Raw genomic sequence first — 18,347 nt, forward strand, 5'->3', positions numbered from 1 at the left:
AGTGGTCATCTGGTCATCTGTCTCCATTTCACCCTATCCCTGGCCTCCAGCCCTCATCATGCCCTACTTCACTACATCCATGAATCTTATCTGTGGTCTTTCTCTTTTTCTACTGCGTTGCACCTTCATCTTCAACATCCCTTGTAAAATATATTCACTAACCCACCTATCCCACGTCCAATCCATCTCAGCCTTGCTTCTCTAACTTTGTGTCCAAACCTCTTCCACCAGCTCCCTACCCTCACTAGTGATTACAATGTTGTCTACAAACATTATAGTCCACATAGACTCCTGTCTGACCTCATCTGTTAGCTTGTCCATCACCCCTCCAAACAAGAAAGGACTACATTGCCGATCCTCTGATGTAATCACCCACCCACCTTAAACCCATCCTTCACTCCTACCATATTATTACTGAGATACTAATGTACAAATGTAATGCATACTGGAAAACATTTTTTTCTGTTTTTGAAAAGAGTAAGTTGTGGCTAATAAGATAACTTCATTCGCAGTATCACAGAAAAGAAGTGGAAAAATAATAAATAAAACGTGTTATGGTTGTATTTTCTTGGCAAGATTTTTCTAAGTTTTTTCTGCCAGTGGTTTTCCAAAATAATAGCTTGATCCACGTATAACTGATACACGTCCAATTTCCTGAGTACAAAGGCTGCTTTACTCCCTGCCAAAACAAATGAGTACACACTGTGTTTATTTACAGTGTGGAATTGGGACATACTTCCTGCTTAGACTACGACTAAAATGTGGGGGAAACTGTAACTGTAAAGTTAAAGTTACATACGTCCGCCAAATCTCACAAAACCGAAAGTACTATACTATAACGGGATCTAATATGTCAAATTTGGCCAAAAGGGCAATATATATATACATTAAAATATAAATTAAAGGACGTGTTCATCGTTCGTTACGTGCTATCCCAGTTACCCTGAACGTAGCTTAACACGCGAGCCGCCCACTCAGTCTGTTAGTAACCGCCCACAAAGTTGGTCAGCCAGGTGACAGGAGAGCCAGCCGGGAAACAGCACGGACCACGTCCCGCCTGCGTTAGGAAGTCGACTACGTAACGATTCACAACCAAATCAAAGTCGACTAGCCAAAACCACCTGCTTAAATCCTGCGTTTATTGCCTGCTTTCACGTGCTCGCAATCTGACAGCCTCTTATCCGTCAGCAGTTGCGACGTAACCAGCTAGCAGTTCGAGGACACCCATAACATAACGCTAGCCTCTGACGTTAGAGAAGACTCAACGGTTGGTTGTTGTATTTCTGTCCGGGTAAAGATAGATAAGCCAGCAGCGAGATGTCCGAACCGGTCGGAGAGGCGAAGCTGGAGGTGAAGCAAGCGAGCAAAGAGGTGAAGGAGAGCGAGAACGTAGCGGAAAAATATTCAGCCATGACCGTGAGCAAAAACAGCGAAATAACCATGGGAGAGCTGTCGACTGTCTTCAGCGCTGTGCCCACTCACAAACCGGTTAAAAAGGTAAGTCTGCACCAGGTGTAAGCATAACGGCACCGAGGAGGACCCTTGGATAATAAAACAAACCTCCAAGGCTCTTTTTAGCGCGATAACAGCACTTTATAGGTGCTGTATCTTCTTTGTCAGACTTAACCTTCTTTTTGCAACGTGAATACATTTTACTAGAGCTCAAAGACTTCTGATTTTAAGAAAATATATTTGGTACTAATGAGTTATATGTCACAGGGGGTTAGGTATTTGTGCACCAATAACATTCCACACACATTGCTATTGCGTGTGACAAGAGAATTAAAAAGTTGTTTAAACCCACATTAAGTAATTAAAGAGTCACACGTCAAGTCCAAAGAAACTTAAGCATTTTCTGCATGTGTATAATGGCTCACACCTCTATTAATAACTATAAAACTTTATAATTGTGCATTTTTATTCACATATTACAAATCCCAAATTTACTACAGTTTCAGCACACTTTCAGCAGCGGCTTCTGACCTGAAATTGCGAAACAAAAGAACCACTTTTTCCTTGTAAAACTTGCAAAAAGTTATTTGACACACTCCAGGAACAAGGAAGAGCTGCGCCTTTCACTTTTGAGGCTGAATGGACAGTGTTTGCACACTCCATATAAGTTACACTGAAGTGGACAAATCACAATGCACAATGCAACAGTTTTTGCATTTGGAAAGCATATAGCTCGACATGGGGCTCGGAGTCTGTCAAATGCAAGAGTCAGCATGCTCAGCCAAGAACATATTAGGCAGACGTTCCTGTTATACTTGACTGTTTCACATCCTCATACTGTTTTAGGGAGGATCTTTACACTGAAGCATCACTAGCTTGCAAACAGGAGCCAAACATTTGACCCTAAGTTTTTGTATTGTTGAATTCAAAATAGTTGTGCTCAGCTGATATCAAGAAGAATTGGGAAATGTGAACATAAAGGACACTTATCAGCATGTCCTCTATGACAGCACAGTTGAGATTACTGACCTTTTATTTTAAATGTAATGCTTATGTATTCTTACATATTTAGTGTAAGACATTTAAGTTTCAAGCTTACTAATTATTTACAGTTGGAATTGGAGGGATAATGGTTAAGTCTGGGCTTCCTGGAGTTCTGATATCAGAAAGACTGTAATCTCTTTGACAGGCATTTAAAATAAAGCAACAAGTGTGATTAAATCACAGATGGCAAAGAAGAGTATTGTAACACACTTGGGGGGGGGGGAAAGCACACACAAAAAGAAGTTTTAAGTTTTCCTTAAAATATTGCCAAATGGTATGTGCTCAGATTCATTTTTTAAATATCTAGCCCTTACTTCACCTTTAACTTTAGGTTCCATGTGGGGAATATACAGACGGATGTGTCTTCCTCCCACTACATAAAACATGACTACAAAAAAAAAGGTTTCATTTCCTCTGAAATACATTTTGTTTATCAAATGGCCGGAAATAATAGGAACATGCACAGAGTCCTGATTAAATATAGTAATACAGACTCAATACGTACTCAATCATTCTGGTAACCCCCCCCAACAGCTCACATAAAACAGTATGTTTCATTCAGTTGGGCCTTGGGACCCTGAAACCTACACCACCCTACTGAACTATGTGGTGTTTTTCACCTAAATCACAAGAAGACTGCTCCTCATTGTCTTCTGTTACCATGGTGTTTAGCAGGTATGTGGATGGGGCACCTCAAGTCAAGATAATTAATTGGAATGATGAGAATATTTCATTTACAGTTGTTCTATTCATGTTTTATTTATATAGCGCCAAATCACAAAACATTTGCCTCAAGGTGCGTTTATATCGTAAGGTTAAGACTCAACAATCAGACGACCCCTTGAGAGCTAGCACTTGGCAACTGTGGGAAGAAAAACAAATGGCAAACTGTGGAAGTAAAGCACAGATTAATTGTTATGCATGTATATAATTTATTGTCTAGGGTGATCTTTAAATCTGATACTTGGATACTTGGGTCTGATACTCCAACACATTCCAGAAACTGCTGAGGTGGGGCAATCTCCCTGTCCTCTGTTTGCATTGGAGCACCTTGAGAGTGGAAAATCCCTGTCAACATACGTTTTCTTGTTGCTGCAAAAAAAATAAAAAATAAATAAAGCCAAAAATACCCCAAACTGTCCAGGCATGAAGTTAGTTACCGGTACACACAACAAAGATACCAGTCCGGTTTCTTCATCTCGCAGAATTGTGTACCGTTTGCTTTAAAGGGACAAGGTTAAACCCTTATCGTGCAGAGAAATATTTTATTGGAGGCCAAACCCCCCCCCCCCCCCCAAGATGAGAGCCTGCAGCACACACAGGGAGTAGGACTGTTTCATAGTTCTGAAAAATAATCAGTAGGTACAATTCAGGCTTGCACTCATTTCACGTCAGTTGCTTAAATACCACAACAATGTGAGCAAAATGTCACGTTTGGCTTAACACACTGCGCTGGAACCAGAGCTGGAGAGCTTTGTTTATGTTTTAAAAGGTCATATAAGGTGATTTATTTTTTTCTTTTTTCCTGCCATGTGTACGCCCCTGCAGGGGATCAAATAACACGACAGGGAATTTTTCGACGTCAGAAAAGCTGAGAGTCGATAGTAACAATCGTTACACAAGCACGAGTCAGATGGGGTCATCGAAATCAAAATATGGCTTGAGCAGCTTAATTTTGGAACATCAGTCTTGATGATGCAGTGTCTGCTGGGCTATAGCCAGACATCCATTTTTGGTAATAAACTGAAATGAGCTCACAAATTTGAGGGGGATTTTTATATTGCCAGTAATTTTCTTGGATTCTGCTCCATTCAAATCTATTAAAGTCATTATACTATACAAGAAAGACAAAAACAGCTCTACTCTGGCTCCTGAAGGACTGTAAGAAATTAACATTTAGCTGAGCCACAAGAAAATTATCACAAGACATTAAACTGCTTGTCTGTGTGTGTGTGTGTGTGTGTGTGGCTTACATTGTCTGCCCTCTTTTTTTTTTCTGTTTTTTTTTTTCCTTTTTTTAGCAAATCCAGTTTGTGGAGGACAAGCAGGAGTTCAGCAGGTTCCCCACCAAGGCAGGCCGTCGCTCCCTGTCCCGCTCCATCTCCCAGTCCTCCACAGACAGCTACAGCTCTGGTAAGAAGGAGCCAGAATCACGTGTGTGTGTCATTTGTGATGTAGATGCAAAAGATTTTACACTGTGTTGTATTTACTAAGCTGTACAGTGTGGAAAGGGAGATAATGAGAGGAGTCTGTTAGGCCATTTGATGACATCAATATTCGTACATTTCTTTGTTATAGGTTTTGTGGTAATGCTTCTTTTTGTCATCCTCATCTCATTTTGACCTTCAGCAAAAATGTTTGCTTAACTTCCTGAATCTTGAGTTTGGTTGGTGTTAATAATAAAACCCTGTTTTACAGCTGCATCATATACGGATAGCTCTGATGATGAGACCTCGCCACGGGACAAAACTCAGGTCAACAGCAAGGGCAGCAGTGACTTCTGTGTCAAGAACATCAAGCAGGCTGAATTTGGCAGGCGGGAGATTGAGATCGCAGAGCAAGGTCAGCACGAGGAGCGTGAAGTGATCTCAGCATTTCATTTAAGCAACAGCTACTAAATTTACAAGTGTTGTGGAGGAAAACAAAACAGGAATCAAAGGTTAATGTTTAAGTAGCAATGAATAACACTGTCGCCTAAAAATAAATCCCCTTACACAACTGAAGTGTGACATTTCAAGGGTATAATATTTCACCCTGAACATAAGGTTATTTGAAGTTATTTAGTAATGTGAGTAACTTTCTCAGTCTGTCGCTGCTGTAAGTGATATTAATTTGTTTGTAAAAAGGAAAGTAGTTGTCATGATATCACATCTCAAAAGATGTTAAGATCTCTAGCACATAGGGCTGTTCGATATAACAATATATATCGGATGACAATATAAAAACATCTATAGTTTCATTTTACCCCATCATTTGTTTCGTGGTGTCGCAAAATAAACTGTTTACGGCAATATATTTTCATCGTTTTGATGGTCACTGTAGTGGCTATATTCAATTCTTAAAGTTCTCTCTTTCTCTTATATTTTATATAACCACACTACTGACGGACAAGCGCCTGTTTTTATGCGTTGTCGTTATCAACAGCAACAGTAACAGCATCGCGTGTCCGCTTGTTTATGTTCCACATAAAGCTTTCACAATAAAGCTCAAGATCCTGTTGAGACTTTCCAAAATAAACTGAATCACGTGAAAGAGCAGATTATTTACGGATGACAATTAAAAAATGAGCCGCCAGGTGCTAAAAAAATAAACCTTAGACTCAAACGTTAGAACAGGCAACCCGCAGCGCGCTGTGTAATAAATACAAAGAAAATGGCGGCCGTTACAACTTATGTCTAAAAATGTATAGTTTCATGCATCGGTTAAAACACTCGACTCTGGGTAAAGGACGCGCAGCTGGAAACACTTCACGCAAGTCGAGCTGCCCGAGATTCACAGAATTTACAGATAATTTGAAATTTTTGTGATTTATATCGTTATCGGACGATAGAATTCTTATATCGGGATATGAGATTTTGGTCATATCGCACAGCCCTACTAGCACATTGTCCATTCTTTCTTGCTTTGGATCAAAGAACTTGTGGTCAAAGGAGCTTGCAAAGAAAAGCGTCCAGACGCTTTTCTTTGCAAGCTCCTTTGACTACGATGACCTGGATGACTGAGAACCTTCACAGACACAAAGAACTTGTGCTTTAATAAGATGAGCCACATGGTTTTAATCATGTCTGGATATGATACAGAATAAAATCTTGTTAGTCTTATCATACAAGATTTAAGTATCTGTGCAGATAAGTGTTTGATGCTGAGAAGCAGGCCTTATTAATGTGCCAGTTACGAATGTAACAACAATATTTTATAATCGTAATTTAAAACAAAAAAATTCATGATACATTTATAGTTCACACTTAAGATCTTTACTAAATTTATCAATCAGTATTCATCTGTTTATAATTTTCAGACAATAAAAGATTAACATGATTCCTGCCTGTAGTATTTCCTATAACATGAAAAAAAAGAGAAGGAAAATCTGGACATGATTCATAAACAGACTCTGCATTATTCAGCAACACTAACATTTGGAACCTAAAGCAGCATTTTAAAGGTCTGTTTGCTGGCAAAACGTCACTGAAGCAGATTGTTCGGTGCTGCTGCTATTGCTGCTGCTGTTATTTAAGCCCTGGTCACACAGGCCTAGAGGCTTGCTTTATTTAAGAAATACAAAACACAAACAACAATAACACTACATATTTCCATCCAAGACAGAAAAGTAAAACCTGTATATTTCAAATAGTCCCTTTATCCATCTTTCAAAAAATAGCCAGTAGCTCTGTATAAAAGTAACTGCCTTTAACGGTTAACGGTTTAGTTTTATTCTGTAACGCTTGCTAAAAGAAAAGGATGTATTTTTTTTTCTACTGCATCGTCTGCGTTGCAGTGTTTCCCACTGACTATTTTCATTATGTAATCTTGTTTTCAGATATGTCGGCACTGATCTCACTCAGGAAGAGAGCACAGAGTGAGAAACCGTTGGCAGGTGCCAAGATTGTGGGCTGCACTCACATCACTGCCCAGACTGCAGTAAGATTCATCTCTGACATCGAGCTTCAACGCCTGAGCAAAGACCGCACTGTGATTGTGTCTGTTCGTCATATAGGACTTTAAATCACTATTTAACTGCTTCTTACTTCACACAAGCTCGTGCTTCCTCTTATTATTATTATTTTTAATTAAATGAGTAAAAAGAAAATCTATTGTATTTCAATTAAAATGTATGTAGCTGGCTGTGTTCATGGGCTGTCAACAGCCAGATGATCCCAAAGAGTTAAAGATGATGTATGTAGACGTGGGTCATGGTAAATTCATGTGTTATATAACAATAAAATACACTTATTGTGACTGTACTGTATGTTTTCAGGTGCTGATTGAGACTCTGGTTGCTCTCGGAGCTCAGTGCCGCTGGACCGCATGCAACATATACTCCACACAGAATGAAGTGGCTGCTGCCCTGTCAGAGACAGGTAAGCAGCAGAGATGGTGAAGAAGCTCATAGACCACGTTGAGTCTTCTAGGCGAGCTTGATTGCAAACAACATTGTGATAACAGCAGAACACAGCATCAGATAAGGCTTCTTTTTAATCTTTAATGAGCAAAGGTTTGTTCTGTTGTGCGAGCGTCTCGTGGCTTTTAAAACCAAGGTTACGGTTTGTAAATGTTAAACTCATGACAGTTCATCCCTGCAGACTTAATGGGAACACATAACTCTGTCCATGTAGTGAATTAGCAGCACTCTTTATGCCCTTTATCTGCGGTTGCTATGTGATGGTCAAAGTGTGCATTAAATCTTCAGAGTAGACTCGTCATGATCGGGAAGGCTGGGGGAGTCTCAGTGGTCCTGCATTTTGATTTTATTTTTTTACAGGGTGTCTAGTGCTCAGTTAATTATTGCTGTACGTACTGTACTGAGCTGTTCATTAAACTGAAGGGCACATAGAGAGTACAAATGTCTGCCACTATTAAACTGGTCTCAAACTTGCTTTTACACCCAGTAATCATATTGGTATCATCTGTTTGGAGTATGACACATTTCATTTGAACAAATACTATGTCATGAAAAATCTTTGGTTTCCACTGGGATGAGTGAGATATTACATCTATAATACCAGTTATCAAGCGAAGAGGTGAATTTGACTGTATTCACTGTCTTTATTTAAGACTTTATGTATGCTTTCATGCAGTTTATCCAGTTTCTGCTCTGTGAAATGAACGAGACAACGTAATTGCTCATCAACATTGAAGTGGTTTCTTGATATGACGTACTGCTACTGAGATATTATCGCCCATCTGCTATGTTTCAGGTGTGGCTGTGTTTGCCTGGAAGGGGGAGTCTGAAGATGACTTCTGGTGGTGTATTGACCGCTGTATCAACACTGAGGGCTGGCAACCTAATATGGTTGGTGGAAAACATTTTTGCCAGGTGTAATATGTGAATGATGTGCACAAACAGCAATGTTGAAAAGCCCCAAATAACACCAGAAGAAGAACCCGTTCATTAATAACAGTCTGTAAATATTTAATTACTGAAGAGAAGATGAGAAACGCCACGCTCTGTTTATAAGATGTAGCAGATGTAGCCATTCTTGTATTTTGCTTGTTTACATTATTGTATTTTGCACAACTCTGTTGCTTGTGAAGCTCGCACACAAGAATTTCACTCACATGTACTGTACCAATGTACCTGCACATGTGATGTGACAATAAAAGTGATTTGATTTGATAAGAAGATGACGAATCTTTTCCTCCTGCTTATTAGATCCTGGATGATGGGGGAGACTTGACACACTGGATGTATAAGAAATACCCCAACGTATTCAAGAAGATCAGGGGCATTGTGGAGGAGAGTGTCACTGGGGTTCACAGGTAATTTATTTTTGTATATGTGGATATTTGCTTTCTTGACACATTTAGTTGCAAGCCAACATGTTTCCATCATGTTTCTGTCTAGGTTGTATCAGCTGTCTAAAGCTGGAAAACTGTGCGTGCCTGCGATGAATGTAAATGACTCTGTGACAAAGCAGAAGTTTGATAACCTGTACTGCTGCAGAGAGTCCATCTTGGATGGGTGAGTAAGCTCGGGTTTTAAATGTTTTGCTCATGTATAAACAATATTACAGTTTGTTTGTTGGATAACTTAAATAACATGGTTTAAGGGGGGAGGGGAAGGGGGAATCCAGTAATTTTAGTAACTTTTCTAGAAGTGATAAAGGAGAACAGCTTATCAACTTATTTAAAACCTTTAGATATATGTGCTTTTCTTTATACAAATCCATCTCTATGTACACTTGTACTTTATATTTGAATCAATGTAATATAAAGATCAGAGGGAGCTAAGCAAGGTAATTTTGTGTTGTGTTATCATTTGTCTACAAGTGGGAAAATCTGGCAGAACAGGCCCTTTATGGTCTGCTTTTCATCTCAGCATCATGTTAGTGGGGGCAAACACAATGTGCTTAAATCTCTGGATGATGGTCGATTTGGACTGTGGGTAATTCTTTTGGCTTTTGGGTCAGCTTTTCACAGGAGTGAAGAGAGTGAGGAATAAAATGGAGAAAATCTTTTTGTTCAGCTGCATCACTTGTGTTGCAAAAGGGTCTCGTGACCACGTTGTAAAGAAAAATAAGCATATATCACAGCATTATGAATAATGCTGTGATATATGCTTATTTTTCTGATTGTTATTAATGAATTAATAACAATCATAATTGATGTTACTGGAGGACGGACAGCCTCATATGCTGCTATCACAAAGAATGTTGCCGTTAAAGATCTAAACTTGATTTTTAAAGAGATGTTACCCTTGTAAAAACTTGTCTAGTGTGAACATTGCAGACTCTGCAGTCTCTGAAACAGCCTGACAGCACAGTTACATTTATAACCCTACTGTTATTTGGCAGCATAAAAGGTCTAGTGTTCTTTAACAGTGTGTGCACATTTCTGCATGGGAACAGTGCTTGCTGTGCTTTTCTTTGCTTACTGCCGAAAATTTATTGCTGTTCCTCTGGATTAATTATCAGCAGGTACAATGTTGTCTAGTAGCAGGTGTTCCATTATGAAATACTAATGATATTTCCTCGGTTAGTGACCAGGGCTAACTGAGAAAATTGGCTTCCACATTACTGTGTTAATTTAATTTGAAGTGGGCTTGTATTGGAAGCAGGTCTTATTTTCTAATACCCTCTATTTGACAGGTGTAATTTGTCATATTTTTGGTGCCTTGCCTAATCAGCTTGTTTCCTTTATTAAAGTTATTGCACTATAATGAATATTGTGGAGAACAGCGAGCCACTTCTGATAAGGATTGGTGAAGTGGCTGGAGTTTCTCTGCAGACAACATGAGGGGCTCACTTTTCATGCCTGCATCTCTGCCGAGGGATTGTTCTTAACCCAGAAACCCACTGCACTCCTGCTGTCACAGCTTATTTAGTCTAATATGAATGACTAACTGAATTATATAAATATAATGGGACCAACATGGTAACTTGCTATAAATGACTGTGTGTAGGATGTTTTTATTGCATGCATTTAACATGATACATGTTATTACATGAATGTTGGCATTATCAAACCTTTTTAAGGAAACTGATAACTGATGATATTCTGCACAGAAACCATAAATACATAATTAAAATAGCTCCGTAGGACACATCTGTAAATCTTTTTAAGTCTTAATACTACTTTTGGTCTAACTCGTCGAACAGTCCATTTCCTACTGCTTATTGGAGTCGTGGGGGCAGCAATATAAGCACAGATAATCCCAGAACTCCTCACCTACGAGGCACCCAGGAAGGATCCTGATCAGATTCCTGGACTACCTTAAATTGCTGCTTTCAATGTTGGTTAATAGTGGCTCTATTCCACGTCACATCCTGTCCCATCCTGTCTCTAAGGCTGAACCCAATTATCCTACGAAAGAGGCTCAGTTCTGACGCTAGTATCAATCTCATTGAACACTACCCAGAGCTTGTGACCATGTGTTCAGGGTAGGAATGAGGATCGACCTGCTTTCACACTCATTTCTGTCTTTAGCACAGCAGACCGGGACATTGTCAGCATCATCGAACACATAGAGTCAATCAGTCAGTCAAACTCCCAGATTCATGAGAGACTTAAACTGCTCCATTTGGGGCAACAAAAATTCCCCGGACAACATGGCTCTTAGGATCACTAGAGCGCACAGACTCCAGTGTGACAATGTGGAAATTTGGGATATATTACAGGGACTTCTGATACAAGCAGTGCCAAATAACATTTTACTGTGTGCCATAATTTTGCAAACACCATTACAGATTGGCAGTTTTGTTTTCCAATTCTACAAAATGTGCTAATTTTGTGTCTTAAACGTCTGTAGTTTGAAGAGAACCACAGATGTCATGTTCGGAGGCAAACAGGTGGTCGTATGTGGTTACGGCGAGGTGAGTTGTTTCCTTTCAGTTTATCACTCTGCAGTAATCATAATCGCATTGTTGTGAAAATGTGTGAGACATTTTAAACATGCCCTTTAAACTCTTTTCTGTAGTTTGCCATTCATGAATTATTATTTTGTCTTTTCAGGTTGGAAAAGGTTGTTGTGCTGCTCTGAAAGCATTGGGAGCCATTGTCTATGTGACAGAGATTGATCCCATCTGTGCCCTGCAGGCCTGGTGAGGAAAACATGATGAATGTATCGAGCGATATGAACAGGAAAAAGCTGCAGAGATAAAACCGAGCTGTCCAGAAAACTGTTCGTGTTAATTATCTGACAAAGATATGAAAAACTAATGATCAGCTTTAACTCAAATGCACTACACACCCAATCAACAATTGATTTGCTTGTCAGTAAAAAGATTTTCCAGCCTGTCACTGTCCAGGCCTGAGCTGAATTCAGAATCTCTTCCTTCTTTTGTGTATAAATAGCATGGACGGATTCCGAGTGGTCAAGCTTAATGAAGTCATTCGCCAAGTAGATGTCATCATCACATGCACTGGTAACTACATTTAATACACTGACATTTTTATAGCTTTTTAGGGGGCAGGGATAGCTCAGTAGGTAGAGTGGTGGCCCCATGATCGGAAGGTCGGGGATTCGATTCCCCTGAACAGCTACCCTGAGGTACCCCTGAGCAAGGTACCATCCCTACACACTGTTCCCCGGGCGCCCAATGGCTGCCCACTGCTTCACTGAGTGAATGGGTTAAATGCAGAGAGGAATTTCCCCACGGGGATCAATAAAGTACACTTTCTTTCTTTCTTTAATATAACATAAGAAGTTTTAAGTTCATGGAGTTTTCCACTGCTTCTTAGGGCTCCAGAGCGTTTATTTCTCCTGTAATAGATGAGGATGGTATATGTTTGTGCCTTTCTGTAGGAAATAAGAATGTGGTGACCAGGGACCAGCTGGACAGAATGAAAAATGGATCCATTGTCTGCAACATGGGACATTCCAACACTGAGATTGATGTGGTAAAATAGTGCTTTAAAGTATGATGGTAGAATTTAAAATTTAATACCACGATTATAACCAGCAGGAACAAACATATAAGTAAAGATCAAATAAATATTCTGTCATTTTAAATTATCACAAAACGAGGTTTACTTGTGTTCTCGTCTCAACTAGGCAAGTCTACGGACCCCCGAGCTGACCTGGGAGAGAGTCCGCTCTCAGGTGGATCATGTCATCTGGCCCGATGGCAAGAGAATTATCCTCCTGGCTGAGGTGACTGCCTGTGTCTGTGTGCCTTCGCTTATGCATTTGTGTCAGTTATAGCTACACAACATTAAACTGCGTTACAGCTATGCACGTGTGATCTCAGGTTGATAGCATCCTTGTTAATAAACAGTGTTGATCCAGTCCGATCCATTCTCCTCTTTAATGTGCTGTCATATCAAATCACTTTCAGCTTATGCTAGACTGTAACAATTGTGCTGTAGACCTTTGATTAAATTACTTTTTAAAGCCTGCGATAACGTGTTGTTTTTTGTCCAATAGGGACGTCTCCTGAACCTCAGCTGTTCCACTGTCCCTACCTTTGTGTTGTCCATCACAGCCACCACTCAGGTAACATGTAAAAGGATGTTGACAGCAGCTGAAGCTAGGCCATATTTGCTGTTGATGTCTGGTGCAGATAGCAGAGTACATAGGAATCGGTGTGGTTTTTTTGTTGTTGTTTTTTCCATTTTCTGTAATTAGATGGCCGTCCTCGGAAATAAGCTCATTTGCTGACCCTGATATGTTATAATACACAGGACACTCAACATCTTCACGTTGTTTCTGTTCATAGATGCGCTCTGTCATTATAATCAGCAGTTCATAATTTAATCCTGCGCTGTTCATTAAATTCATAATGTGCAATAAAATTTCAGCAGTGTTATTGATGTTTGTTTTCAGGCTCTGGCACTCATCGAGCTGTACAACGCTCCAGAGGGACGTTACAAGCAAGACGTTTACTTGCTTCCCAAAAAGATGGGTAAGGATTTAAATACTTAACCACTGCCTGTATTATTTACATGTTGAAAGCCTACAGGCATTATTTATGGACGCCTGCAAGAATGGAGTGCATGAACTGACAGATTCACATCTTCTGTGTGTGCGCCCATTTCTTTCTTATTAAAGGATGTCTTTGTTTTTCAGATGAATATGTTGCGAGTCTGCATCTGGCCACGTTTGATGCCCACCTGACAGAGCTTAGTGACGAGCAGGCAAAATACCTGGGTCTGAATAAGAACGGCCCTTTTAAACCCAATTACTACAGGTACACTTTTACACATTTTAAAATTTTAAAATGGGGAAATATTTTGAAACTTATATTAACTTATTGTTATTGCACTAGGTTGTTTGCCAACACATAAACAATTTTTAAGAATTGTGTTGCATTCACATTATCTTTTTTTGTTGTTGTTATTCACAGGTATTAGTCTGTCTCACCTGAGAACAACAGCATGTGGATGGTTCCTGATTAGTACCCGACCTCCAGGCAAAAAAAAAAAAAGATTTGTGTATTGTATTTTTTACCCTTCATGGGACACATAGCTCTTTTACTCGTATTTTAGTGACTGTAGAAAGTTTTGCTGCTTTACCAATGGCACCCAAGCTGGCTATGAAAAGTGAAGCGTATGCACTCAGCTCATGTGAGATAACACATGCAAAAAAAAGAAAATATGATTTTTTTTTTTTTTTTTTTTTTAATTGCATGTGTTTCCATTCTGGAAGCTGTTGAGTATATCAGCATATTGTGCCAAATGACTGTGAGAGGAGGGTTGTGGTTGTTCAAAAATATTAGTTGTTAAACATGTTAAACCCACACGGAGCACTATTTTTGTATAATCATTCCCTCCATGTACTGCAAAGCAGTCACTTAAAATGCCAAACCCAGGAATCTCAGGAGCTTACTGTGCTTTTTATGCACTTTTAGCTCCTTGTTTTGGAATTCTCATCAATATTGTGCTTAAAACTGTTTGCAGTCTTTTCCTTAAAAACAGACAAGCCAACAATTGCAAAAAAAAAAAGTGACGTGATTTAAACTCCTGGTTGTTGTTGTTGTTGTTGTTGTTGTTTTTTTTAATTTCTTCTCTCAGGAGTAGGTGGACCAAATCTGAGTTGAAAGGCCAGTCGATATGAGACTTAATGTTACTTTTAAACTAGCCAATGATTTGGCATTAATCGGATGTCAAATCAGTTTTTCCTGTGTATCTGCTGAGTAGGCAATCGTTTGCTTACAGATGAGCCATAATAACCTGATGAGCTGACTGTAAATCAAAGTTTTGTTCCTCTGAGTATTTTTACTGTCCAGTGGTCAGAAATTGCTCTGTGCTGCTTTAAACGTTTCTTCCTGCTTTGATATTAAAGCACTTAATCACCTTATACGTTCCATACACAAGATGCACTCCTGTTGTAGTATCCTCACAATTAGTGCTAACCTTGACTGGGTATAACAGAAACATAAGCGCTTGTTGAGCATAGCAAATGTAAGAGCTTGCCATTTTTTTATTTTTTTTTCTTGAAAAAGAATTTGTCCATTTATGAGGTTTTGGTGTCTGGTGAGAGTTATATCTGTACCTCAGGGCATTCAAATATCTCTAATTATTTGTAAATATATGTCAATGCATCTGCACTATCTAATCTTAGTATTCATGTGTAATCTGTTGGTTTGAATTGAATATTTACAGCACCTCTGTAAATTAGAGGGATATAATCGTGTCTGTGATCCGTGTCATTTGTCAGGTTTAGCTGTTGAGAGTAAATTGAAATTGGCGGCTATGTAAAGCTAGCTGAGCATTGTTACATACAACACATTTATACTGTACATACAGCAGCGTCTGATGAGCTGCTCTCATAATGCTGTGTCTTGTTAGATTTGTCTCAGGACTCTGTTAAAGAATGCTAACAACGGAGAAGTAACTGTCATTTCCTAAATGCTCTGGGACTAGACACGGATGAGCTTTGTTGTATTAGCTTTACCTCCCGTTATCTTGTGGTATTGTAGTTATTCTAATCCAACACAGTATGTGTGTTTCCAGAAGATTATGATCATTTTAAAGGCTTACGCACTGTGAGGCGTAAACGCTTGTGAGGCTTGTTAAATGCAAAGTCACATTTTACTCTGTTATATTCACATGTGATATTTTTTTTAAACAGTGGGCACTTTGGATGACTGAGTTGAGCAACTCATTTTATGTCTAAACTAGGTATTACACAGATAGTTGTATCTTGTTGAACTTCAACACATTTCATTGTGCTGTATCGCTTTACAGTTGACAGCACCGCTGTTCCTCTCAAGTGTTTGACACCTTGTTACCATTTTAAAATAACACGCCACATGACTGAGGATCCTGTTTCATCACCGCACTAAGCTTAAACCTGAATTTATAGAAACTGCGTAATTCATTTGTGCAGTAATTTTCAATTTGAAATGAACAGGTTGCCCCCCCCCCCCCCCCCCCCCCCAGTTACGCCTGTTGTTTATTGAATAGTAGCCTACAGTGTGCTACTGCTAAGTGCTTTTCATCTTTGCACTAACAGCTTTAAGGGCATTACAACCATGGTTACTGATCAGTTGACAGTGCCTTGTAACTCAGTAATTTATATTCACATGGACCATCTGTGCGTTTTTCTTTTTATCCATGTTATTGCCCGTCGCAGTTATTACCCTGCAATATACAGTTATAGCTATGCAGCAAAGAATCCTCAGCCTTTCTTCTGTAAAAATCAGTGTTTCACAAATTCCATAAAAGGTATGCTAATAATTACTGTAAACAGTTTGAATAAGCAGCATTTTACATTCTGATATTTACCTTTTACATTTATTGTGATGGGTTTTTTTTATTTTTTACCTTCTCTATGTTAGTTCTTGTAATAATGGCACATTTACTTTCATAATGGCACTCGGAAAATGCTTCGCTTTATAACTAATAGTGACAGTCACTTTAACCTAGTTGTTCCTCTGTTATAGAGACAAATGAATGTTATACTACTGGCACAAACAGCTTGACTTTTGTTAAATTGAAGTTAATCAGTATACCACTGTGATTTGGAAGCTGTACATTGTTACATTTGAATACAAGGTTGTCTACATTATATAGTACCTATAATGTTTGCTTATTTTCCAACTTTGTTTCTAGTTTGTTTTCATAATGTCAACTGAATACAGCTTAAATTTCTCTTCACTTTCTCCTTTAATAAACTCCAGTTTAAATTTGAAAATGGCTCAGAAACATCATTTTCCTGCAGACAGACAATAAGCTTTACACAATTTGATTCCATTTAATTTATATAGCACCAAATCAAAACAACAGTTGTCTCAAGGTGCTTTATATTGTAAGGTAATGACCCTACAAAGAAAATAGAAAACACCAAAAATCCTATGGCCGCCTAGGAGCAAGCACTTTGGTGACAGTGGGAAGGAAAACTCCCTTTTAATAGGAAGAAACCTCCAGTAGAACCAGGCTTAGGGAGGGGTGACCATCTGCTGCAACTGTTTGGGGCCAACAACAAGGGGAGGAAGACGGGACAAAAACATGCTGTGGAGAGCCAGAAATTAATACTAACTAATAATTAAATGCAGAGAAGCATATAAACACATAGTGAGTGTTTATTCACTTACTAAGGCCACAGGCAAAAATATGTGGGTAACTGTGACAGCGAGTCAAATGGAACAATAATTTTTTTTGTGTTCATTTCACTCAGCATAATCTTTTTTGGGCATATGTATAACTGGGGTGACTATGCCAGGTGGGAGAGCAGGTCATTTCTAATTGCAAGGTTGGTCCAGCCTGCATACCAAACATCCCTGAGCAAGATACTAAGCCCAAGTTACTTCTGATGCATCCATTAAAGTATAAACGTGTGTGCATGTTGGACAGGAAGCACTTACCTAGAAAGAGCATAGGGAAAAAAGTGCTTGTATGAATGGGTGAACTAGTTATGTAAAGTGCTGAATAAACGCAGAATAAGAACTAGTCCATTTACCATTGAAAAATAATGTAATTATGATGGTTAGAGTTGTGATTAGAAATTTACATCTACTCATGGGCATGAATGACGCAGCAATTTGGGGCTTTTAATGATATCCTGTGAACAAGCCTATGATTGTAGAGAATACATCTTTAATGGCTTTACAAAAACTGGTAGCACAAGCTTGGGATTTTCTCTAATCCACACAGGGTCAAAATATTATCGTCCCTTAGTAAGTTGCACTTCGACCAGACGCTTTCGGCAGATATAAACAAGCTTCTGACATAATTCTGGCTGAATATTTTACCACTCTTGGCAGAAATGTAGACTTCATTTAAATTGGTTGGTTTCCTAGCTCTTAAGTTAGCAAGAGCCAGGAAACAGGATTGAGCTCGGGGCTTTGGGAAGTCCCTTCTAGAAGCTATCTCCCCCCCCCAGTTTAAATAAATAATTTAAAACAAAAAAATTACCATCACATGCATGCACCGTGATAAGTGAATGCAAACATCTGACCACAACTTCATCCATAATTTACAATAAATGCGAATTCTATATTTTCTTTAATTATAACTGTTTTGGAGGATTTTAAACATCTTTAGATGTTTATCCATCACGTAGAAGAGAAGTTTCTGAGTAGTCCCGCATTAATTCTACAGTAGCTACGGCAGATCCTAAATACAGAAGCGGAGCTGTGAACTTTCTTCATCCTGAATGAGTCCTGCAGCAGATGTCAGGCTCTGCTCCGACTTCTGATCTCATCATCATAGCGTCAGTTTGGGATTGAGGCCTGAAGAGGCAGAGAAAAATT

The 18,347-nt window shown here is 39.0% G+C and overlaps 1 protein-coding gene across 1 annotated transcript; it reads left to right on the top strand.

The window, feature by feature from the left end:
* Positions 1 to 591: 591 nt before the first annotated feature.
* On the top strand, positions 592 to 16,789 carry LOC113022484 (S-adenosylhomocysteine hydrolase-like protein 1). Its single transcript, XM_026167931.1, has 17 exons — positions 592 to 1,497; positions 4,518 to 4,629; positions 4,915 to 5,058; positions 7,034 to 7,134; positions 7,472 to 7,574; positions 8,412 to 8,506; positions 8,867 to 8,973; positions 9,059 to 9,175; positions 11,462 to 11,525; positions 11,665 to 11,753; positions 12,007 to 12,077; positions 12,458 to 12,552; positions 12,707 to 12,805; positions 13,079 to 13,147; positions 13,478 to 13,556; positions 13,721 to 13,841; positions 13,998 to 16,789. Exons 1-17 carry the CDS (start codon positions 1,318 to 1,320, stop codon positions 14,002 to 14,004), a joined length of 1,653 nt encoding a protein of 550 aa, XP_026023716.1. The 5' UTR covers positions 592 to 1,317; the 3' UTR covers positions 14,005 to 16,789.
* The last annotated feature ends 1,558 nt before the right edge of the window (positions 16,790 to 18,347 follow it).

The sequence above is a fragment of the Astatotilapia calliptera genome, chromosome 5, assembly GCF_900246225.1.
Source record: "Astatotilapia calliptera chromosome 5, fAstCal1.2, whole genome shotgun sequence".
In the NCBI taxonomy this organism is placed as follows: Eukaryota; Metazoa; Chordata; class Actinopteri; order Cichliformes; family Cichlidae; genus Astatotilapia; species Astatotilapia calliptera.

Coding starts and splice junctions, on each gene's coding strand:
- LOC113022484 (XM_026167931.1), top strand. CDS start 1,318: ATGTCCGAACCGGTCGGAGAGGCGAAGCTGGAGGTGAAGCAAGCGAGC. Junction 8,507..8,866: donor AGGGCTGGCAACCTAATATG/GTTGGTGGAAAA, acceptor CCTGCTTATTAG/ATCCTGGATGATGGGGGAGA. Junction 12,553..12,706: donor CCAACACTGAGATTGATGTG/GTAAAATAGTGC, acceptor CGTCTCAACTAG/GCAAGTCTACGGACCCCCGA.